This window comes from Epinephelus lanceolatus, chromosome 8, assembly GCF_041903045.1.
Source record: "Epinephelus lanceolatus isolate andai-2023 chromosome 8, ASM4190304v1, whole genome shotgun sequence".
NCBI lineage: Eukaryota > Metazoa > Chordata > Actinopteri > Perciformes > Serranidae > Epinephelus > Epinephelus lanceolatus.
In genome coordinates, this window is record NC_135741.1 from 11,017,311 (window position 1) to 11,042,687 (window position 25,377).

General features: G+C 41.1%; 2 protein-coding genes across 4 annotated transcripts in view; both read left to right on the forward strand.

Annotated features, from left to right (window-relative positions):
- The window catches only part of klhl12 (kelch-like family member 12), a 30,815-nt gene extending 21,669 nt beyond the window's left edge, over window positions 1–9,146 (forward strand). The window contains exons 1-13 of one of the 3 annotated variants that reach the window (XM_033628977.2): window positions 73–197; window positions 297–407; window positions 991–1,217; window positions 2,218–2,371; window positions 3,052–3,269; window positions 5,165–5,314; window positions 5,431–5,545; window positions 5,647–5,753; window positions 5,840–6,035; window positions 6,164–6,322; window positions 6,428–6,526; window positions 6,611–6,797; window positions 8,186–9,146. In XM_033628977.2, coding sequence (XP_033484868.1) covers window positions 350–407; window positions 991–1,217; window positions 2,218–2,371; window positions 3,052–3,269; window positions 5,165–5,314; window positions 5,431–5,545; window positions 5,647–5,753; window positions 5,840–6,035; window positions 6,164–6,322; window positions 6,428–6,526; window positions 6,611–6,797; window positions 8,186–8,312 — 1,797 coding nt within the window. In that variant the 5' untranslated portion in view covers window positions 73–197; window positions 297–349 and the 3' untranslated portion in view covers window positions 8,313–9,146. Of the gene's footprint in view, window positions 1–56; window positions 198–296; window positions 408–990; window positions 1,218–2,217; window positions 2,372–3,051; window positions 3,270–5,164; window positions 5,315–5,430; window positions 5,546–5,646; window positions 5,754–5,839; window positions 6,036–6,163; window positions 6,323–6,427; window positions 6,527–6,610; window positions 6,798–8,185 lie in introns of those variants that run through there. The other 2 variants (XM_033628978.2, XM_078169825.1) reach the window with 2 other exon arrangements.
- A 2,756-nt stretch (window positions 9,147–11,902) lies between these two features.
- Window positions 11,903–25,284, forward strand: tuba5 (tubulin alpha 5). Its single transcript, XM_033630168.2, has 5 exons — window positions 11,903–13,133; window positions 17,392–17,617; window positions 21,655–21,803; window positions 24,045–24,725; window positions 24,801–25,284. Exons 1-5 carry the CDS (start codon window positions 13,131–13,133, stop codon window positions 25,098–25,100), a joined length of 1,359 nt encoding a protein of 452 aa, XP_033486059.2. The 5' UTR covers window positions 11,903–13,130; the 3' UTR covers window positions 25,101–25,284.
- Window positions 25,285–25,377: the final 93 nt, after the last annotated feature.

A 25,377-nucleotide genomic window follows, 5' to 3' on the forward strand; every position in this document is an offset into this window, starting at 1 on the left:
TAGACACATATGTCTTCGAGGAGGCGGCGCGTGCTGTGACCTATCAGAGGTCATCATGGATTAGCTGTAGTTCAGTGGCTGTTCTCCAGGCAGTGTGACTGACAGCAGGAACTGGGACAAGGGACTTTGGTGCTACTAACGTTAGCTAGCAACACAACTTAGCTAGACGTTTTGAATCAGCTTTACGGCTGCGACAGGTATTACACAAATTCTTGCCAAGTTCTTCTGTGTGTGTCGCTTCATGTGTTGTCTTCTTCTGGCCTCGGCTCACTTTACATGCCTGTTTGTTTTCCTAGTTGTTGTCTAGCGTTGGCGTTAGCCCTCAGCTGTCGTTGGCTGCTGCTTGCTAATGTGTAGCTATAGTTATTGCCTCCCAGTGGTGGAAAAAGTATTCAGATCTTTTAACGGTAAGTTGCATTAGCAATAACACTAAATTACTAAGTTATAAATGACTCACTTGCACTCAAAAATTCCCTTAAGCATCAATTATTAGCACAAAAATGTGTAGTTTTATATCAAACCCCAAATTCCTGTTACTGAAGATGGGACACGTTTTTATTAGTTTGCCATGTTTTGCATGAAAAATCTTAATCTGCTGACTACAGCTATCATACAAATGACATAAATGAGTATACAGTACTATATTATACTCAAAAATGAAGTGCAAGTCTCACAAATTGTACAAGTTAAGCACTAATATCTCAAAACAGTGTTAAAGTACAGTACCTGAATATAATTTACATCTTTGTTTCTCTGGCTTTCTAACTTTTTACACATCAAGCAAACACCCTTTTCTGTCACCTTGAAACACAAGTTTCAATCTCACACACTTTCACACTCATTTAATGCACTCATATATACTCAATCACTCATCAAATGATAAGACACACAGTAAGTGTTTTATGTGCAAATGATGCAGTGAAAGGTGAGTATAAAGAAGTGTCTCCTCCTCAAGATTGTTCTCAACAAAGCTTGTCTTATCTGTTTTAGATTCCTGGAGTAGTTTGAGATCTGTGAGCGATTCTCAAGGCAACATGGCTCCCAAGGACATCATGACCAACTCTCACGCCAAATCCATCCTCAATGCCATGAACTCACTTCGCAAGAGCAACACACTCTGTGATATCACACTGAGGGTGGAGAACACAGATTTTCCGGCGCACCGGATCGTCTTGGCTGCCTGCAGTGACTACTTTTGTGCCATGTTCACCAGTGAGGTAATGCTATAAATGCTGGAGTGCTCCGAAAGACATTGAATCGTTAATATTATCAACTTCATTGTCCTACAGAGTTGGAAATTTGTCTTGGGCCCTACACACATACTGCAGCCACAGAAATACAACATATTACATAGCACATAGACAAATCAACATTATACCCAACGTAGCAAAATCCAATGCCAGATTTGGCTTTATCTGCCATTGTTTAAAAGCTTTACAGACAGAGGTATGAATGGATTTTTAAATCTGTTCAGTGTTTTAACGACTCACTCTAAATCTCCTACCAGAGGGCAGCAGCTCGTACTCTGAATGCAGAACGTGAGAGGAGTCAGTGATGATCTTATTGGCTTGACTTAGAGTAGCATGATCAAAAATCGACTGCATGGAAATGTGCTCTTTGACACCTATTATTTTCCATGCAGTGTGGATCAATTGAAACAGTTTGTTTTTCACATATGGCTTTTTATTTTCAAGGGAACAAAGGAATCTTCTCAGGGACAAAGATGAACGCATCTGAGTATGATCTGTTTATTCTTCAGTCTTTTATTGGCTTTTCTGAGTCTAAGTCAAGTTGTATAGCCCAATATCACAAATCTGCTTCAAGGGGCTTTACAGTGTGTACAACATATGACACCCTCTGTCCTTAGACTCTAGATTTTGACAAGTAGAAACTCCCCCAATAAAACCGTTAACGGGGAAAAAAATGGAAGAACTGCAAATGAAGAGGAATCAGTCTTCCAAGACAGACACACATGTAATACATGTCATGTGCACAGAATAGACCAAGCAGTAAAATTACAGTTCAGACAATCAGGACAATAAAATTAAAAATTGATGCTAGACATGCATATATGAGGAATAAGGCAGTGTTTGACTTTAGTAAACAAGACAATTATCAGTATTGCTACAGGAGAATACCCGATGCTTCTGACTAATCCTTCTACATATATGTTCCTTGTCACTGTGCCTGATATTCTCTGTTTCTGTGATTCTGCAGCTCGCAGAGAAGGGGAAATCTTTTGTCGACATTCAGGGGCTCACTGCAGCAACTATGGAGATCCTTTTGGACTTTGTGTACACAGAGACGGTGCTAGTTACAGTGGAGAACGTGCAAGAGCTGCTTCCTGCAGCGTGCTTACTGCAGCTCAAAGGTAAAATCAGGAGTGCTTGCTGTACATTCATGTGAAAAGTGTGTGTTCAAGCCATCTGATATCATTGTGAGTATAATCAAAGGGTATCTGTGGGTCTTGAAAATAATTGAATTTGGCCCAAAAGTGGATATTAAACAGTTTTAACTTATAAACAAATGTTTTAGATATTTTCTCTTGCCTGCTGCACATAGATATTTTAGTTAGAAAATGTCTTTGTGTGTGATTGTGGGTGGTTGCTGGACGTTTTATACACTTCAAACTAAAAGTGGCATTGTTCGACAGTAGAGTCGTGCTGCAGGAGGCTGTTCACTTCTTTTTTGTGGAAATTCAGTCAGCAGCAGCATCAGACTTGCAGCAAACACTGTCAACACTGTTAGCCACAGTATACGGGAAGCTTACAGTCAAATTTTAAAATGTCAAATAATTTTACACCTTATCATCCATGCTTGTTTTCCATCACACTTTTAAACTTCGGCTGGTATGATCAAAAAACGTGGTCTTAAAATAGGTCTCAAAAGGTTTTAACTTTAGCTCATTGAACCCTGCAGAATCTTTGAGGCAAGACACCATTTTGCAGTTGTCTTTGGTATTTTCAAATTAAGAGTTGCTGAATAACATGAGGAATTTCAATCCCACACCAGTGTAAATAAAAACAAATGTGTTTTCTTTGCCTTCCTTAGGGGTAAAGAGAGCGTGTTGTGATTTTTTGGAGAGTCAGCTCGATCCTTCCAACTGTCTGGGCATTCGCGACTTTGCTGAAACTCACAATTGCCTCGACCTGATGCAGGCCGCTGAGCTCTTCTCCCAGAAGCATTTCTCCGAGGTGGTTCAGCACGAGGAGTTCATGCTGCTCAGTCAGACAGAAGTCGAAAAGCTCATAAAATGTGATGAAATCCAGGTAAGGAAACGAGTTGTTTTGTACTTTATTCTCAGTCGAGGCGGCTTGATCTGCTGTAACTGAACACTGTAATAGAATAGAATAAATTTTTGTTGTCATTGTGCTCAGAACAATGAAAATCAGTTTAGCAGCTCCTCAGTAGTGTGCATAAAAGTAACAAACAAATTAGTAACAAGCAAAATAAACAGAGTCAAAATACAGACAAGCAAAATATGGACACAGTGTCACACAGTTTGAGTGTGTTTTTGGGAAGGGTTGATGAGGTTAATGTTTACAGCATGTAGTCTTTTTCAGTCTCTGCCAGTGAGGAGGGGTAACAGAGGACAGTTCTAGGAAAGAAGCTGTTTTTCGGTCTGTTTGTTCTGCTTTTTATTGTCCTAACGACAAAAACACACTAAGCAGCTCCAAAGTGCAGCCTGCGGTGACCTGCCATGCAGTGTCTATAGAAAGCAGGGATGGCAGCTCAGGGCTGCGGCTGTTTGATTCTGCAGCAAAGTGCGGTCAAACTGAAACTTTGGGTGATAGTTTAACTTTCAGCCAGAATTGTGGCCAGAGAATAACCACAGCTAATCAGTGAACAGAGTCATGAGACTTCTGTGAAATGATGAATTGTGTTCAGTGTTGGGGAGTAACTAGTTATTGAGTTACATAATTAGTTTACAAAATAAAGGAAATTGTAATCAGTTACTTAGTAAAAATTTGTAATTAAATGACAGTTACTGAACAGAATGTTGGTGATTGCAAAGGGGTTTGTCCAAAAATATACGTGTTGATAAAAAGGTTACAGGTAGATTATAAAGCCCCGTTTCCATCAAACACTTTCAGTATAGTACCTTTGGAACCAAAAGTCCAATCGTCCACAGAACGAGGCTGCACGCCGACATTTTCAGAACAAAATAGAACAGGCTGCAGTGAGAGTCTGTCTCCATGGGATATTTAAAAATAGTGGGGTTTGTGCATTTAGTCCTTCTCAGGCAAGCTCAAGGATTTAGTGTTGTTGGAGCCCACAGGAAAAATGCTCCGCAACACTTTTTTTTTTCTCTGGGTGAGGATTAGAATATATATATATATATATATACATTTACATAACCCAGTCGAAATGAATATATATAAACGCTTGAAGATCCACTCATTACTAAAAGTGTCTGTCATATAAAAACTAAAGTGATGGTCAAAATTGTCATATTGAAATTTAAGGTTTGTTGATTGAAACAGGGCTTATAATGACGTATCTGCTCCCTAGTACATTTATGTTTCTACCTGTGTTTACTGTCGTGGTTAGAATTTGTGTTAAGGTGCCTGACAAGCAGCTAAAATAGCAAAGTGTCACCTGACTTTCACAGCTCTCTGATTGTCTTTCACACACCTGACTGCACAGACAGAAAAACAAGTACCAACCTGCTGTAATCTCAGTCGGTGGGCCCCCCTCTTAATTCCACTCGCTTTTGCGGATTGAGCTGACAATAAAATTGCAGAGAAGAAAACCTGATTTAGGTTTGTCTTTGTGCTCAGGAAATTCCTGCCCCCAACCGCACGCCCTGCTTTGTGAAAACAGCTATTATCACAAAATGATTTATACATCATCAAATCTCTCGAATGGTTCATCCTGTCATTTTTGTTGTTTTTAACACAAAACTAGACCGTACATGTCATTCACAGTCACGGTCAGTGAAACCATGTGTCATCGTTCTCATGTAAAGGAATTTACAGCTTGTTTCACCTTCAGCAGGCTGCGTTGTTGCACATTGTGTTTTTTGATTACACAACAATTAATGATTATAGTTGGAGACGAATGGCTGAGTTAGACAATGAATATTTTACTGCACTTGTCAGCTAATTGTTTAATTAAATGGAGCTGTAACTCTTCTCTGTGTGTGTGTGCTGTCTGTCTGTAGGTGGACTCAGAGGAGCCTGTGTTTGAAGCCGTGTTAAACTGGGTCAAACACAACCGCAAAGAGCGAGAGCCCTACCTGCCAGACATGCTCGAATTCGTCCGACTGCCACTCCTGACCCCCCGCTACATTACAGATGTCATTGATGCCGAGGTGAGCCAGACGACATGCAGCAGGTTGATGTGTAAATCACACGCCAAGCTTGGATTATGTGTTGAAGTATTTATCACAGTTAGCACCATAATTAAGCGTGTTTTGACACGTTTCAGCCCCTCATTCGGTGTAGCCTGCCATGTCGAGACCTCGTTGATGAAGCCAAGAAATTCCACTTAAGACCGGAGCTGAGGAGTGAGATGCAGGGCCCACGCACACAAGCAAGATTAGGTGAGAATCCTTTTTTTTTTCTCATAGCAATTTAGCTACATGCATGTGTCCTTATTTTGTAATCCACACTGACAGTAAAAGTGATTTATTCGTCTCTTCAGGTGCCAAAGAAGTCCTGTTGGTTATAGGTGGGTTTGGCAGCCAACAATCACCGATAGACATAGTTGAGAAATATGATCCGAAAACACAAGAATGGAGTTTCCTTCCTGTAAGTACTGAATATTTATAAGAGAGTGTGGTGACGTTCTTTATCTTTGTAGATTTGCCTGATACAGACTGGTGTGTGTTTAACAGAACATTGCACGGAAAAGACGTTACGTCGCCACGGTGTCTCTCCACGATCGAGTTTATGTCATCGGAGGCTATGACGGACGGTCGAGGCTCAGCTCTGTGGAGTGCCTGGACTACACAGCAGACGAGGACGGTGTTTGGTACACGGTCGCCACCATGAATGTGCGCCGTGGCCTCGCTGGAGCCACGACACTCGGAGGTGAGCAAGTTTCTGTCTCTTCCTAATGACTCACACCTTTGCTGGAGTTTATGTGAAACTTTCTGTGAATGTTTTCTGTTAGAAATTGACACAATATTCTGTTCCTGATCTGATTTTGCTCTCGACAGACATGATCTACGTGGCTGGGGGCTTCGATGGCAGCCGGCGTCACACCAGCATGGAGCGATACGACCCTAACATTGACCAGTGGAGCATGCTGGGAGATATGCAGACTGCCAGAGAAGGAGCTGGTCTGGTGGTGGCCAGTGGACTCATATACTGTCTAGGTGTGGATAGATAATCTTTGACACGTCGTATTCAGGCTGCAGCTTACGTATGATTATTTTTGTAAGCATCTCTACACTCGTCACGTCCCTGATATTTCCTCACAGGTGGATACGACGGACTAAACATCCTAAATTCAGTGGAGCGGTATGACCCACACACAGGCCACTGGACCAGTGTTACACCCATGGCCACTAAGCGGTCAGGTAGGTAAGAAAAGAGGATGAAGTTAAATATTCCAGCTGACTGTGTGTGATTCTGTGTATCTGAGACTTTTCTGCTGTTTTCAGGCGCTGGTGTGGCATTACTCAACGACCACATCTACGTGGTGGGAGGCTTTGATGGTGTTTCACACCTCGACTCTGTGGAGGTTTACAACATCAGAACAGACTATTGGACCACTGTAGCCAGTATGACCACGCCTCGATGTTACGTAGGAGCAACTGTCCTCAGAGGACGTCTCTACGCCATCGCCGGGTAAGAAAGAGTTCTAATGTCCTTCTGACTGTGACAGTGGGTTTAAAGGGTAGGTTTAAATTTTTAATGCCTCCACTCCAGCGACAGCTCTGGACAGAGGCATTATGTTTTTGTGTTGTGTCTCTGTATAGCTGTACGTCCATCTCATTCTTGTGAATGCGATATCTCAAGAACGCCCTGAGGGAATTCCCCCAAATTTTGTGTGTGAAGCATCCACGTTTTACAAACAGTAGCTTCTTTGCAGCAACATCAGTTTTTGAAGGATTGTCTACTAGGGCTGTAGGTGAGTGCAATGAAAGATAAAATGATTGCTACTGTTACATCAGTCCAGAGCAGTGAAATCCTCCCTTGTAGTATTATAAACCTCTGTGTGGTGTTTTGGTGCCTGATAAGCTTCAGACCAATGGATATGTAACTCAAACTGGACTTCCTGCATCATATTTTATCATCTCACCGCACTTTGTTTCACCGATCAGTGTTTACAGTTGCGCATCAGTGAGGGCATATCATGGATGTATTATTAGATCTGGAATACTCCAATGACAATTGCGCACCTGGTGGATATACCCAAAAAGTTTCTAGCTTCCAGGCTACCTCTTGGGTCATGTGGCCCACTGAGTATACGCAGAAGTGTTTCTCCCTCTGGCTCCACGCGCAAGTTCCTGCTTGGCTGGTAGACTTTACATTGTAATGACATCACAATTTTTTAAAATCACTTTTCTGGGGAAGTTTTACTTATATAAAACCTGCATAGATCAAAAATTTATAATAGAAAGAGTCACAATTGATTTTGTTTGCAGTTCGAGGTGTGTTGTCAACAGTTTCACAGATGTCTCTTGTCGTCTATGAAGAAAATGGGTTTTGGGCCACGGGGGATTTTCGATGCAATGATGAATGATGAATTGGCCACTGGAAAAAAATGGAAGCAGGGCTGAGCAGTGTCACCGTATCCAGTTCTTTAATACATCCATGGGGCATAGTAACGAAAAGACTGTAACATTGGAAGATCCCGACTTTATTTGTCTACCTTTTTTGAACATGTTTGTGCACAGGAGGAGGATTGTGAATTTTGTCCTACATCTTTTACACTGAAAGCACTTCAGTAAGAGATCTCTTAATGGCCAGTATGAACAGGAGGAACGATTACAGCAAGCAAAACCTGTTTAAATGTTCACACAGGCATCTGACTGTTGTTTTTAGAAAGATCTTAAAAATTGTGAACCTGTCCTTTAAGTGGTTTCAGACTTAAATTAACTCTTTCGTCGTCTTCTTCTCTCCTCATCAGACAAGTCATCAGATTTATGTGGATCATTATATTGTGAAACATCCTCGTGCTGATCGTTGTGGTTAGAGCTCTCACTTCCTCTGTTTGTCTCACATCTCTGTAGATATGACGGGAACTCTCTCCTCAGCAGTATTGAATGTTACGACCCGGTCATCGACTCCTGGGAGGTTGTCACTTCGATGGCGACGCAGCGGTGCGACGCGGGCGTCTGCGTTCTACGAGAAAAGTGATCTTTGCCAAGAAGAAGAACCTCAAGAGGAAAAGCAGACGGGAGGACGGGCAGCTAGACTAAAATGCCACAAAAACAGAACCACACAAAGGGAGATGTTTGTTTGCCAGTATGCAAATAGGTACTCTTGAAAAAAGTACAGCAGTTTGGGGGCTGCCTCCTCGACAGGATGGTCAACCCTTCGACAGTCGGACTGTGCAACAGAGATTCAGCTTCGCCGTGGTAGACTTCACCTCCGAGGAGCCCATCACCACTTGCATGACTCTCTTCGGTGGTACTCGTTGCTGTCGTTACCTGTGAGATTATTTTTTCAGTTTGTCTTCAAAGTGCAATATATTTCTACTCATCATAAGAAAACGTGAATAGACGGAGTTGATTCAGACTCCAGTTGCTGCTATATGCCTTATGACTTTGGCCTACATCAAACAGTGAACATCCGTGTTGCCTCCCATTTGACTTTGATGATCGTTACACTACATTGGCTTCTTATCGAGCGCACTCATTCGGCATTTGCGAGGTCATTAATGGGTCAGTACTTCAGCCCTTTTTGTAATTCTTTCTGTAATCAGTGCTTTTAGACTCAAATCACTTTAATACAGAAGGTTTAATACTTATCGTTGCTCTCAGAATATATATTTAGAGATCAATATCGTTTTAGAAAATGACTGAATTGTACCAGCTGATTATTTTGTCCCTGAAAACCACAAACCAATAAGTATGAGGTGCATGTTTTTTGTTTTTTTCCCTCAGCTTATAAATCTGGACATGTACATGTAGGACACAAAGTCCCAACATCACTGTTGCCTGGGAAGTGAATAAACACTCTGAGAACTGATGCGTTTTCTCCTCTCGGTCTGTGAACACCTGATAAGTGATGCAGAGAGACAAAACGCTGTATGTTCGCTTCACACATCGTCAGCTGAGTCAGTGGCATCATCGTCCACATCCACAGAGCAAATGTGAAGAATCATCCAGCTGCTCGAAGCAGTTTGATGTCTCAAACTCAGCAGACTGTGCAGGGCATGTTTTTTATCCCCGCACAACTATTGTGCCTTTTTAAAGGGACAGTTCCCCCCAAAATCAAAACACAATTTTTTTTCCTCTTACCTGTAGTGCTGTTTATCAGTCTAGATTGTTTTGGTGTGAGGTGCTGAGTGTTGGAGATATCAGCTGCCTTCTCGGCAGTATAATAGAACTAGATGTCACTCAGCTTGTGGTGCTCAAAGGGCTGAAAAATATATTTGAAAAACCCAAAAGCAATGTCTCCTTTCAGAAATCTTGACCTGGTTACTCAAGATAATCCACAGACCTTGTTGTGAGCAGTTCCATGTAGGAACTATTTTCTTTTACCAAACTACACCCACCAACTGTATCACCGTGCAGAAGGAAGCATGCATCTGCTGCTAGCTCACCTAGCACCACTGAGCTAGTTAACCTTACAGCTCAGCCGAAGAGGACGCCATTAATAGCCATCATCAGACCGAGGTTTTTAAAAATGGCGGTTACCAGTGCTGCTGTATTCGACCAATCACACCCTCGTCTCTCATGGTTGCTCTTGTGGTGTAAGAGTACCCACTCTACAGTAGGAGCTAAAAAAGTCCCTCAAAGTAGGGTTATAAGGATTACAAATGTTCCTAGTTCTGTTTTGCAGACACAACAAAAACTGGGGGTTCTTACAACAATGATGAAGTTCCTCTGGTTTGAAAACACAGCCTCTTGTCTATGAGTAGATGCACGCACGTTGATACGGTTGGCGGGTGTAGTTCAGTAGAAAGCAAATAGTTCCAACATGAAACTGCTCACAACAAGGTCTGTGGATTATCTTGAGTAACCAGGTCATGATTTCTGGAAAGAGACATTGCTTTTGAGTTTTTTGGCGCTTTGAGCACCACAAGCTGAGTGCCATCTAGTTCCATCATTATCAAAAGAAGCCAGACATCTCTATGGTTGATACCTCCAACACTTGGTGACTTGCACCTAGACTGATGAATACACACATGGACAAAATTGTTGGTACCCTTCCGTTAAAGACAGAAAAACCCACAATGGTCACTGAAATAACTTGAAACTGACAAAAATAATAATAACACCCTTAATTTAATATTTTGTTGCACAACCTTTTGAGGCAATCACTGCAATCAGTTGATTTCTGTAACTCTCAATGAGACTTCTTGCCAAATAGCTCCAGTTTTGTCTCATCTGTCCAAAGGTCAGTACAGAAAGATACAACAATACATAAAATATAATACAAGTGATAACAAACGACTAATAGCAAAATATTTTCGACTGCAACAACAAAAAAATAGCAAATAATAGGATCCATTTGTGTAATCTTTGAGAAGATTTTGCCAATAATACTTCTGCATTTTTTCGTATGTGAACTTTTTACTTGTAATTGTGTATTTCTAGTGTGATATCACTACCTTTATTTAAGTATTTGATTTGAAAACTTCTTCCACCCCTGGTATTAAAAGTAAAAGTTATTGGTCTGCAGGAAAACGTCCCCTGTGATAGATCACATGACTAAAATAATATTACTGTTGCAGCAGGTCGCAGTGGAGCTGGTTTAAATTACTTTAGTTGGTGGTTTTGTCCAGTGGGTCCCAACTTGGGTCCCCTTCAGAGGGTCACAAGATGAATCTGAGGGGTCGCGGGAAGATTCATGTGAGAGGGCCGAAGGCAAAACAAAGTTCTGCTACACAAATTATAAATGACACAAGGGACCAAATTAAATAGTTTTTATAAAGGTCACAAAACAAAAAGGCTGAGTAACACTGATTTAATCTGTAGCAATGTATTTTAAAGCAACAGAAACTTATTATGCTTGAGTAAAGTACAAAATGTTATCTGAGGGCTGAACTAAATTGTTGGATACAATTCCTGATGTTTCCTGAAAAACAAAGCTCTCATGTTCACCAGAATAATAACGCTGCCAAAATATTCAGTCACAGAGGAAATATTTAATCACACATCAGTTATATTACAGGGAAGCTTTGTGTGATTTGCTGAATTGTGTAATTCAGTTACACCTCAGTTTCCTAAGAAAGATACAAACTGATGACTAATAATGAAACAGGATCTTTTCAGTTCGTCTCTTCTGATGAATGGAAACATTAAGATTGCATAAAAGGTAAGTCTGCACGTTCACCAAACAATGAAACAGATTTCACCATCTTCTGTACTTCCATGTGCAATTTTAAAGCATAAAGAAACAGCAGGATGATCAAATGCAGATATATGATCAGCTCTTTTACTGGTTGTTATCATTTTTATAACTTTAAAATCATAAATTGTCAGTGCTGCAAAGTAAATATGTCTACTTGAGTGTTGTTGTTAAAGTAGGATTTGAGGTACTTGTTCTTTACTTGAATATTTCCCTTTTATGCTACTTTATACTTCTAGTCCACTTCATCTATTTCACAGCCAGAGTAGGTTTCATTTGACATATGAGGACATAAAAAACAGGGTGTTTTGGGGTCCCCTTTGAGAAAATCTTAAGCATCAAACATAGTTTCCTGCATTCTGGTGATTTTTTACGCATCGATTTATGGTGTAAATGTCTTTAATTTAGTCAAAAGTCCTCTGCTATTTTTAGGAGTTTGTTGGAGGGGACAGATGTACATGTTGAAATTTTAAGAGGGACGTGTCCCTCTGTGTCCATATCACTTCATAAAATGTGATATATTTTAGATTAAACTACAATGATGCAACGACACAACACAATACGCCACAATACGATATGATGCACTTTATTTTCCCTGTAGGGAAATTTGTCTTGGACTCAGGAGCTGCACAAGTATTGCTGCCTTACAATAATAGTCAGGAAGAAATGAAGCATACACCATTAAAACATAAAAACACACACTACACATAACACCAGCACACAACAGAGCACTGTAAGCAAAACACAACACAACCCTTAATATCAAGTGACATTATTTAAAATCTTAATTGGTGTTGGCACAAGTTAATTTTTAAAACAGTTTAGTGGGCTGTATAAATGTTCCATTAGTCCCAGTCTGACTGCAACATAAATATGTGTGAGTAGTAACAAATACGGTGACATATGAGAATGAATGAAAGAAAAGCAGTTCATTTAATTTTGACAGCTACATTTTCTGACTTTCATGTCTTCAACATTTATAAATCACTGAGTAAACTACTTTAGAAATATGAATAATTATTTGCTAAAAAGTAACAACTGTTCTTTTTAAAATCACCTGTAGATCAGAGTTTTGTTAAATAATTTCATAGAAGAATGTCATTAAATCACCACACTGCTGAACAGTGCAAAAGAAAATGTGGCTCCCTTTCCACCTCTTCCAGATCACACAGCTTATTTCGTCTGGTTTCCTTATTCAAGTCATGGATCTGAATTCCTCTCCATCACTGTATGATGTTATAAAAAGTGACAGAACCATTGTTAGCCAGGTGTAAAATAACCTTTGGCACAAAGTTGGATTGATTCAGATGAATAAATATGAATTAAAAGTTCTTTTTTGTGAAAAAAGTGACAGAAGTGAGGGAGAAGTAGCTTCATGTGGGTGGAGGAAGACTTCCCTCCCTCTAACATGAAGCCTGAATAAACATCAGTCAGTCACACACCATCCTAACACTAACCCAGGTGAGCCCGTCTGTCTGTCTGCAGGTATAAAGAGCTGCTGCAGCAGGCAGTACAAAGCATCGCTGTGTCTGTTAGGACACGTTACACACCCCTGGATCAGTGCAGAGGAACTGCTCAGTCTGTGCTGAGCCTTGCGGACAGAATAACGCACAGTAACCTGAAGCAAAACCACCATCTCATCTCATCTCCAGCGACATGGTAAGATTATTACACTTTATTATAAATGTGAAAACTTGTGCTGCAACGTTTGTTATTCGGTGTTTGCATCAGTTAGTTTGGTTTCTCTGAAATCACCAGTGTGACTGTTTGTCTGCAAGAGAAATCTTACATATGACTTCTTTCTTTATCCAAAAATATCCACAGAACTCTGCACTGACTCTGTTGCAGCCTGTTTTAACTCACATGCATGTTTTGTAGGGTTAAATGAAAAATTTATATTTTTGTCTACCCTTTGAGTGTTTTATGAGTTTCAGCAAAAGGGGCTCAAAGCTTCATCTTCAGCCTCAGACCCTCAGAAGAAAAGCCTTTTGTTGTGAATATTCAACTTTTCAAATGTGTTTTATCAATGCTCATATTCCAAACTTCAGTTCATACCCATGTCTTATAAATTCAAATCACTCCGCAGCAACAAAAAAAAAAATCATCTTGGGGGATTTTCTTTCTGCGGGGAAAACAAGATTCTGAACATGTTGAAACACGACTGCTGAAAGTGCTTAGCAGATGAAAAACATTAAACCGTCTGAAAAAGGCCGACCTGTTGTTAACAGTGTTCTCACTTTAAAACTAGAAAAGCACTCGGAGAGCGCAGACCTCTGCCAAGCAGCTCGGATTTCCTGCCATTTTATTATTTTATCCACTTCGCTTCAACCGATCACCACCAACATTTTATCATCTGTTCCTTGTCCCATTATCAACATTTCCTGAAAATTTCATCAAAATCCGTTCAGAACTTTTTGAGTTATTTTGCAGACAAACAAACAGACCAACGCCGGCGAAAACATAACCTCCTTGGTGGAGGTAACAAAAGGAAAAGCAGAGCACATATAAGTAACACAGGATGTCATCAGATATTTGTTTTATTTTTGCACACTGAGCTGATGGAAGCAAAGACAGACCCAACGTAATGTCAAATGGTGCAATAAAAAAGTTCCCAAATTAATGTTGAAAATTTAAATGTTCAAATGTTCTGGGTCATGGTGCATAGATTTTATATAATTTAAGCCATTTGTTGTTGTTTTTTTATGCCTTCGTGCCGGCAATAGTCTCGGTTTTTGGTGGTTATAGGTCAAAGGTCAAGGTCACTTTGACCTTAGATCAATCTCATTCTCATGAACTTGACATCTCAAGAACACCTTGAAGGAATTTCTTTAAATTCGGCATAGAAGATTCACTCTGACTCGAGGATGAACTGATGAGATTCGTGGTGGTCAAGAGTCAAAGGCCAAGGTCACTGTGACCTTGCATCCGTCTCATTCTTGTGAATGCAATGTGTCAAGAACAGCTTAAAGGAATTTCTTAAACGATAAACTGATTCGATTGGTAGTCAAAGGTCAAGGTCACTGTGACCTTGTCTGTCTTGTTTTTGTGAACGCATTATCTCGAGAACACCATGAGGGATTTTCTTTAAATCTGGCACAAACGTCGACTTGGACTCAACAATGAAGTGATCAGTTTTTTAGTGTTCATAAGTCAAAGGTCAAGGTCAATGTGACCTCACAAAACATGTTTTTGGCCATAACTCAAGAATTCTTACGCAAACAAATTTCACACAGATGTCTAATAGGATAAAATAATGAAGTGATGACATTTTATATTCAAAAGGTCAAATGCCAGCTTCACTGTGACATCATAATGTCCTGCATAAAACACTTTGTCAGGGGACAGTGGGTGTGAATCATCCATGTTTCCACAGACATGAAGGTAAACTGTAACAGAAACTGGTGCGTGGAGGCATACAGCTGCGAGGTGGTTATTCTAGTTTAACCTGACTTGAATTTTCACAAAATATTGCACAAACGTTTATGTTTCCTGTCGCGCCTCCAGCAGATTTTTTTTCCCACAACTTTTAGCTTTTAGTCAGCATCATAGTCATGAGTCAAGACCAGAGTGTACACAGATCGAGACAAGACCAGGACTAGACCAGTGTGAGTCCCATTCTGCATGACAGACTGGAACATGCAAACCAGGAACTCCTCAAATTGATTTAAAAGATCCACATTCCCATTAAAACACCCACAGAAAACAAATGAGGATTCCTCTTCATGTATCTCTTTCCGTGCATTCTGTAAATGTATGTATGTATAAGTAAAACTGAATGAAAAAATGTCTTTGTAAAATAATCAAAAGTCATTGCACAGATTAAGTTTATGTTTTGAAATTTTTCTTTTTTTTCAAAGACCAAACAAATTGAAACACAAAGTAGCTGAAATCAATTTAACCATCTTTATTTACTACTCCTTTTTGCACAAGAAATTTTGTTTTGGTCTTTACTGGTCTTGAAATAGCATCCTGAGTCGTCTTAGTCTGAGATAGAAACAGCCAAAATGCGGTCAAGTCCAAGACGAAACTTCAAAAACTCTTAAGACCAAGACCTCTCTTGGCACAACCACTGTGCCTCAGTACAGCCTCACAGAGCTGCTGGCAGAACTGTAGACTCAAGTTCAAGTTCTTTATTGTCAGATACACAACAGTAACAGTGGTGCAGTCATTGCTGATTAAATCTTTAGATCTCAGGCTTCGTCTTTTAGTCGTCTTTGAATATTGCACAGTTGAATTTGTGACCCTTAAAAACAAACTTTCTACCAGCTCATTCTGCCTGTAGTTATCAGTTATATAAGTTATCAAACTTCAACTCCTTGAATGGACCCGTCAGCAGCTACAAGCCCATAATTTATTTACAGTATTATTTATATTTTCAGCTGTGCAACACTGACTCAACTGTACAATAATCTTTGCAATAATTCAACTATGCAGTACTCTGGCCTCAACACTGTGTTTATACTGCACATTTAAGTTTATTTTACTATTGAAACTATTCTTTTATTTATAATTGTATTTTTTCAGCATTTTTTATTTTCATTGTTTATTTACATTTTGGTTATTATAGTCTGATGCCAGTATTTGTATATGCTTGTTATTCTTATTTTTCTGTTTTCTCTGTATATATTCTTTTATATCTAACAGCAGCATAATGCGCATATTTATGCTTCTTTTTTTAATATATTTTTTATTTTTGTATAATTTCTCTATGTGTGTGTAAGAGTGACTGCAACGTGACCCAATTTCTCTCTTGATTCTGATCAGTCTCTTTAGCTGCTAAATGCTGCACTATTTTCACCAGATCTTTAACTGTGTCTCTGTGCTGTGTGGTGATGAGCAGGTGGAGTATGGTGGGTTTCACTGAAAACAGCTGGCTGCTGCAGCTGAAAACAACACTATAAGAGCGAACCAGAACAGTGAAGTTTTAGGTGGAACAATGAACAATGAGCTGAAACTTCAACCAGAAAAAATGTTGGTGTTGTACATTTGTAAAAAAAAAAAAAAACAAAAAACACAGATTTGTCACATTTGTATTATGTAGCGAATATGCTAAAAATTCATGTTTCAACAATGCTGTGGTTAATATGTGGTGGGGTTTAGACACCAAAACCACTTAATTGTAATTAGGAAAAAATCATGTTTTGGCTTAAAATAGGCCTAACTGGCTGGCACAGTCACGGCTGGAAATGTGGCGATGTCTTGGTCAAAAACGGACGCTTTTCGTGGCACTGTCCCCGGTGGGAAAACAGCAACAGGTCACTAAAAAACAGCCGGTATTGTTGTTTACTCGTCTTAAACAGTCATTTGCAGCAGGCCATCTACTGTGTCACTTTAGAAACTGTTGGGAGTCACTTTGGACTGCCCAAAACTCTACATCCACTTTTATTTTCAACCTGCAGGTTTAGATTTTGGAATTTGAAGAGACCTGAAACAGTAGATTTTATTCATGGATAGCAGTGTACATATTTCTAACAGAGATTACAGGAGGAGACAAGGCTCACATTTGCACTACATGCTTACTTACTTACTCCTCTTCATCCCCTATGGAACATAAGGCTTTAATGAGCTCTTTACACTGCATTCGATCCTTGGCAGCATGTTGCGCCTCTCCCCATGACAGGTTCATCTTTTCCAACTCCAGTGTCACAGTTCTGCACCAGGTGGTTTTGGGCCTTCCGGGTTTTCCTTTGTCTGGCTCTTGTGATCCAGCCCTGTTCCATTCTTAGCACATGGCCTAGCCATCTCAAACGTCTGTGTTTGATTTGCTTGGTGATGCTCCAGCTACCTGTTTTCTTGTACAGTTGAAGGTCATAATGAGTCAAAATGTTGAGAATGACTTTGTTTTACTTTGAATTTTGTGTTAAGAACTTTGTGACAGACGTCTCAGCCTCCACCTGTCTTGTTTCTATGTGTCCAGAGGGAGTGCATCTCCATCCACGTGGGTCAGGCAGGTGTCCAGACAGGAAACGCCTGCTGGGAGCTCTTCTGCCTCGAACATGGCGTCGGTCCTGATGGCGTCTCCTTGGAGAGTCCTGCAGAACCAAACTCTCGTGAAGACCCATTCAACACCTTCTTCAACACTGGCAGCTCTGGGCATCATGTTCCCAGAGCGATCTATGTGGACCTGGAGCCCACAGTGGTCGGTGAGTCTGAGTGTGTCATTATTTTCATCCTCCTTATCTCTGTTTTTTTTTTATATAATCGTTCCTGACATCCTGTTATGTGCCTTCGTATGTGTCTAGTGTGAGTGCATCTCCATCCACACAGTTCATGCAGGTAACTGCTGACGGGAACACTGGTATCCAAGCAACAAGTGCAGTGGAGACTCCTTTGTTCTTTTATTCAGTGCTGGTTAACATTTACAGAAGTGTGTTGTGTAAATAGAAAATTACAGAGTGCAACATTGGATTTATTTTAAACAAGCAAAGTGTCCCCAGTATGTGTCATCAATTTATGCTTACATTAAATTTCAAAGACAAAATACATTTTTCAATATATTTAAAATTGTAAAATTTCTGTGATATAATTTTTGTATAGTTTGGATTTTGAGGATTTTTAATAATCTGTTTGTTGATATTAAGATTAAACACTTTTTCCTTCTTTGCACTGCAGCAGCTACAAAACAATTTCCCTCAGGATAAATAACGTTTATGATATTTCATCTTATCTTAAAATATTTTATAACCAAATACATAAATAAATTATACTTTTAGTTTGATAATTGAAATGGAGTGTAAAAAAAAGTATAAAGAGTTATACTACTGTTCCTTGACCCTGATTATTTTGTTCAAATAAACTAAAACAGGGGTGGCACGGTGGTGTGGTGGTTAGCACTGTTGCCTCACAGCCAGAGGGTTGCCGGTTTGATCCCGGGTGTGGGAGCCCTTCTGTGCGGAGCTTGCATGTTCTCCCCTGTCGGCGTGAGTTCTCTCCGGGCACTCCGGCTTCCTCCCACAGTCCAAAGACATGCAGATTGGGGACTAGGTTAATTGGTGACTCTAAATTGTCCGTAGGTGTGAGCGTGAGTGTGAATGGTTGTTTGTCTCTATGTGTCAGCCCTGCGATAGTCTGGCGACCTGTCCAGGGTGTACCCTGCCTCTTGCCCAATGTCAGCTGGGATAGGCTCCAGCCCCCCCGCGACCCTCAAGAGGATGAAGCGGTTAGAAGATGAATGAATGAATGAATGAATGAGTGTCCACCAAGCTTTTTTTTTCCCAGCTGAAAACACCAGGCGCTCCTCGGGAAACACCCAGCTGGGAGAGAGAGTGCTTTCGAGGTGCTGAGTTTTTTTTTCAGCTGAAACACTTTGGTTGCATCTGGTTGCTATGATACAGAATATCCGCAGATGTAAATATGTCGGCACAAGATAGAGTACTTGTTTTAAATGAGAGGAAGGCTGAAGCATGCAGGGAGAGAGGACGACCCGCCGGTCTGTGTGGGTTCATGAGAGGAAAAATAATATTTTATAATATATATATATATATTTTTTAGATTATATTCATTGAGTTGAGGATGATAACAATACAAAATAAAGGGAATGGAAGATATACGTCTCTTCATATACATCCTCTTGTCCAGCATATTCCCTAATTAACACACACACACATATATATGAATACATAAGTCAAAGAATCAATCAAACGGGGCGTCGGTAGCGTAGTGGATAGTGCCGGCGCCCCATGTACAGAGGAAATGTCTCGCTGCAGCGGTCGCAGGTTCGACTCCGGCTTGCAACCCTTTGCTGCATGTCAACCCCCACTTTCTCTCTCTCACTCCATTTCAATCTGTCCTGTCCATTAAAGGCAAAAAGCCCCCAAAAAAATCTTTTTTTTTAAAAAAAAAAGAAAAGAATCAATCAAACAATTTGACCAAACCAAACAACCAAAAAAAAAGGAGAAAAAAAAAATTAATTATAGAATCTTACTATATAATGACGAAAACTCTGTGTGTGTCTCTGTTCCACGTTTTTCTCCGCACTGACTTGGTCAATCCATGTGAAATTTGGCACAGTGGTAGAGGGTCATGGGAGGATGTAAATGAAGCAATATCACATCAATTGGCCAAAGGGGGGCGCTATAGCAACCGATTGAAAATGCAAACTTTGAATGGGCATATCTCACATGTCGTAGAGACATGAAACGTTGCACAGAGATGCCTCTCCTCATGAGGAAAAAATTTGCCTCAAGAACCCATAACTTCCAGTTATATAGATTTTCCGCCATTTTGAATTTTTTGAAAAATACTTCAAATCAATCTCTTCCTAGGAAGTTTGAGCGATCTGCATGAACTCTGTGAACATAATCTAGGGACCAATATCTAAAGTTCCCTCTCAGCAAAAGTTGGAAAACTCACTAAAACTGAGCTTCTATAAGGCAATGAATATTGTGGAGGGCGTGGCTCATCACATAAAGGTGTATAACATCTCAAGGGTTTCACCCATCACCACGCAACTTTGTAGGCATATGACCACACATAATCTGAGGGGACCCCTCCATTATTGACCCCATCAAACAAAATGGGGGCGCTAGAGAGCTAATTTCTTATCTAGGCCTAACCGCCATATGGATTTTTACTAAACTTGGTAGATATGTAGAACAGGACGCCTCAAGATGACTGGAGAAATTTAACTCTAATTGGCAACTGGGTGGCGCTATAACAACAGAAAAATGAACGAAGTCCGGATTCCAACCCCCACCGTTGCAACAAGGGCTAGCCGCACCTTTCCCATGTGAATCCATCTACTAATGTACAGTTTTAGCCCACTAACTATCCCACTATTAGCAATGTTACTACTGTACTTTCAATAAAGCAATCATACTATCAAATTCACAAAAACTCTGAATACATATGCTCTTCTTAATGGATTCAGTTGACTATTTAATCTGCAATTTCCTATGACCTGTATCCCAAACACACACCATGTAAAACTGTACGTGGGCAACTGTGCACTCAATGGGTATGGACTAGTTGTAGTATATTAACATATTGGGTTGGGAGGTTGGGTTTCATGTCTGCAAAGATGGCATTATCAGCCATAACCACAGTAATATGTACAGCACAGAGCAGCAGAGTCAGTGGGATACACAGGGACTCATGCACGTGTTGCCGGACCATCTACCACAACAAAGAACAGAGAAGCATCAATTACAACACACACAGAGAGAGCTTGACTTCATTCTCTCCTCAGGATGCCATTACTTCACTATATCTTTGCATAGCTAATAGTTGTTTGCTGCTATAACAATGCTCTGAACGTCGTACACAGCACCTTTAAAGGACAGGTTCACAGTTTCTGAAGTCTGGAAAAGGAGGAATTACTGCAACAAGCAAAATCTGTTTCAGTATTCAGAGGAGTACCTGACTGTTGTTTTAAGGCAGACTTAAAAAAAATGGGGAACCTGTCCTTAATTATCTTTTTCCCAAATAACATTTACAGTGTTGTTTATATAATAAGGAGACATGCACGTATTGATACATATGTCCAGTATTAATTATGAGTATATGCAGTTACATTTTTTAATTCGTAAATTTTGGAGCTTCATATGAAACGTACAAATTAAAGGCACCACTTTTAAGGTTTCACCATAAATTGAATGAAAAATTCAAGATTTTAAGTTAGTAAATCTTTGTAAATCTTCAAACTTTGGCATGAAAATGAAGTCTGTTTAGTCATGAGTTTGTTACATCAATTGTGGAGTCATCAGTGTGTCAATAACATGACAGTAAAAATGCTAAACTACTCACTAATACAGTGGTTCCCAAATGGTCCAGCCACGGGTCCAGATTTCTCCTTAGTCGTTAGTTCTAGGTCCACACAGTTTAATATATTCAGTGTCATACTTGCCTTTGTCCACGCCGTTGGGCTCTGTTAAGTAGCTTCCTGTTATTCACTCACTCTACAGCAGGAAACAGCACTTCAAAATAAAATATCTGTGTCAGAAATTCACTGTACTTGAAAATAAAATGTGATTTTCACAAACTTGACGCATTTTCGAGTCACTTGCAGCCCATTCAGAATGGACCCATGACCCACTTTTGGATAATGACCCTCCAGTTGGGAACCACTGCACTAAGATACGTCTGTTTCAGTGGAAATTTCCACATTTGGCACTCGTCTGGTCAAGTTAAACCACACTGAAGTTAATTTCATTGACCTTTGTGATTAAAAACTTTCTTTCAGATGAGGTAAGAGTTGGAAAGTACAGAGAGCTTTTCCACCCTGAGCAGCTGATCTCTGGAAAGGAGGATGCAGCCAACAACTATGCACGAGGCCATTACACTGTCGGGAAAGAAATCATTGATGGAGTCATGGAGCGCGTCCGTAAAATGGTCAGTGAGACTGATAAAGACCTGACTGAGAAACTACTGTTGATGTATTTTGAAAGAGTTTGAGTGAGTTCCTTTTTTGTTTCATGAAAGAGCTGTGAAGACAAAGAAAAGCTTTTCCTGCTCTTTTTAAGTCTAATAGAGGGAATAAAGATGCTTTCTCATTAATCACAGCTTCATCACATGAACATTGATTCCAAATGTCGGGATATAAGGAGGAGTGAATTAACCTTTTGCACAGACCTGAGACAGTATACCTCTGTCTGATGCTGAAGATCTAAATTGTTTATCAGCCTCACAGTTGTTTTTTTTGGGATGTTTTGAGAGAATTGAATGTAATTGGGCGTACTGTAAGAAGGTAATTGTGTTCTTCAAAGGGTAAAAATCACTCCATTCTCTATGATTTGTGAAATTACTGGGATGTTATGTTTCCTCCATATGTAGTTTGACAGTGGATTCCCTGCTGCTTTAAAGCCTGAACCCAATCTTCTTATCTAACTCTATACGAGAAAGCAAATAAGTGCATTTTGCAAAGCCCATACTTTATAGGCCCTCCTCCAGTGAAAAACAAGATTTTAACCTGGTTAACAGGTCCAAGTGGTGTTTTTTATATGACATATTATGAGCAAAATATACAGTCAGTGCCACAACCTCCAGGGTTTTTTCCATCACACATCTAAGGAACCAATCCCGTCAACATGGGAAACGAGGGGTATCAGAGTTCCGCTTCCACCTCAACATGTCATTGCTGGCGATCAGGAACAAGACTATCTAACATCAGCAGCACATTATTAGCTCTTTGATAACATCAATTCAAATGTTATCTAGAACTGTTCACGAGCAGAAGTTTGTGTTTGATGAAGTGAGTCAGAGGTGAGCTGGTTCGCTTGAGTTGCAGGTTAGCAGCAGGGCTAATTTACATATTACACTGGTATACCAGTGTTAGTCAGTCCTCTCTGTCCCACCTCCAACTGGTTCATAACGCTGCTGCCAGGATCCTCACAGGCTATCCAGAGGAGAGACCATATCACACCTGTTTTAGCCTCTCTCCACTGGCTGCCAGGAAAATTCAGAACTGATTTTAAGGTTCTTCTGTTTGTAGACCTCCTAACCCCCTGCTCTACCCCCCGGTCCCTCAGGTCAGCTGACTTGGGGCTCCTGGCTGTCCCATGCTCCAGACTTAAGCTTAGGGGTGATCGTGCTTTTGCTGTCTCTGCCCCCAAACTGTTGAACAGCATCCACCTCTCAATCTCCATCCAGCCATCCATCCATCCACTTTCATCTGCTTATCTGGGGCTAGGTTGCGGGGGCAGCAGGCCAAGCAAAGCACCCCAGATGTCCATCTTCCCAGCAACACTTTCCAGCTCCTCCCTGGGGGGCCCCAGGGCATTCCCAGGCCAGATGGGCTATGTAATCCCTTCAGTGTGTTCTGGAGTGCCTGAAACACCTCCAGCAGGAGGCGCCCAGCAGGCATCCTGATCAGAAGCCCAAACCACCTCAACTGGCCCTTGACGCAAAGAAGCAGCAGCTCTACTCTGAGCTCCCTCTGGATATCCGAGCTCCTCTTTATATCTCTAAGGCTGAGCCCAGCCACCCCACGGAGGAAACTCATTTCGGTCACTTGTATCTGCAATCTCATTCTTTCGGTCACTACCCAGAGCTCATGACCACAGGTGTGGGTTGGGACGTAGATGGACCAGTAAATCGAAAGCTTTGCCTTCCGGCTCAACTCCCTCTTCACCACGACGGACTGGTGCAGCACCGGCATCACAGCAGACGCCACACCAAACCGCCAATCCATCTCATGCTCCATTCTACCCTCACTCATGAAGAAGACCTCGAGATATCTGAACTACTTGAACCGTCCCCTCCACTGACTTGTTTAAGTCCAGGCTCAAAAACTGTGTGTGTTGTGTCTCTAAATGTGTGAGCTGTGTACCTGACATTTATGTTGCCTCTCATGTATGTGTTTTTAGCATTTTATTCCTTCTGTGCAGCACTTTGGTCAGTGATTTGTTTTTAAATGTGCTTTATAGATAAATTTGAGTTGAGATATTCATAGATCGGCGCGTAATAAATGAGGTAAAGATGTAGAGTCACATTTAAGACATTTTGAAAGATTTCTCTCATCGAAAAACTTCTAAATATGTAATTTTGATAAACAGAGATAAGTTTTTAGGAGTTTAATCAATGCAAGCAAGTACCTTTAATAGATTCTGTCTGTCTTTCTGTCCCTCTCATCAGACGGACCAGTGCGCCGGCCTGCAGGGGTTCCTCGTCTTTCACAGTTTCGGAGGTGGAACCGGCTCCGGCTTCACCTCTTTGCTGATGGAGCGTCTTTCTGTCGACTATGGCAAGAAATCCAAGCTGGAGTTCGCTGTGTACCCAGCCCCTCAGGTGTCCACCGCTGTGGTGGAGCCCTACAATGCCATCCTCACCACCCACACCACCTTAGAGCACTCCGACTGCGCCTTCATGGTGGACAACGAAGCCATCTACGACATATGTCGGCGCAACATGAACATCGACAGTCCCGGTTACACCAACCTCAACAGATTGATCGGTCAGATTGTGTCCTCAATCACAGCCTCCCTTCGTTTCGACGGCTCCCTCAATGTGGACCTGATGGAGTTCCAGACCAACCTGGTCCCGTTTCCACGTATCCACTTCCCTCTGGTTACCTACTCGCCCATCATCTCTGCTGAGAAGGCGTATCATGAGCAGCTGACTGTGTCCGAGATCACGAGCGCCTGCTTTGAGCCGACCAATCAGATGGTCAAGTGTGACCCTCGTCATGGCAAGTACATGGCGTGCTGCATGCTGTACCGAGGCGATGTCGTCCCTAAGGATGTAAACACTGCCATCGCAAACATAAAGACCAGACGTTCTATTCAGTTCGTCGACTGGTGCCCAACTGGATTTAAGGTGAGTGACATCATGACGGTATGAGATGCAGCTTGACATACATCATCTCTCTGATCATTCTCTTTGTCTAAACAGGTGGGCATCAACTACCAACCTCCGACTGCGGTCCCCGGTGGAGACCTGGCCAAAGTCCAGAGGGCTGTTTGCATGCTGAGCAACACCACGGCCATCGCTGAGGCCTGGTCACGTCTCGATCACAAGTTCGACCTCATGTACGCCAAGCGTGCGTTCGTCCACTGGTATGTAGGTGAAGGTATGGAGGAGGGAGAGTTCGCAGAGGCCAGAGAGGACCTGGCCTGTCTCGAAAGGGATTACGAGGATTTGGGTCAAACATACCCAGATTCTGAAAATGATGATGAAGACCAAGAATACTGAGTGAGGCTGTGATGGCTGCACGGCATTTTATCCTGAGTCAGTAACGATGTCTGTACTGTCTGTCTTCTAAAGCTAGCCAAGGTGATGATCTTTGTCACTGCCATGCTTTTATAACGTCAGAAGAAGACAGACTAACACTAAAGCTGTATTTGAATTGTGTTGTGAAATAAAGTTTGTCTTTGCATATTCTGTGTGTTACACCCACTACAGGTCTACAGCATAAGAGATGACAGGAAATGAGGTAAGGGAGAAGAGAGTAAATTTTTTCATGTTGGTG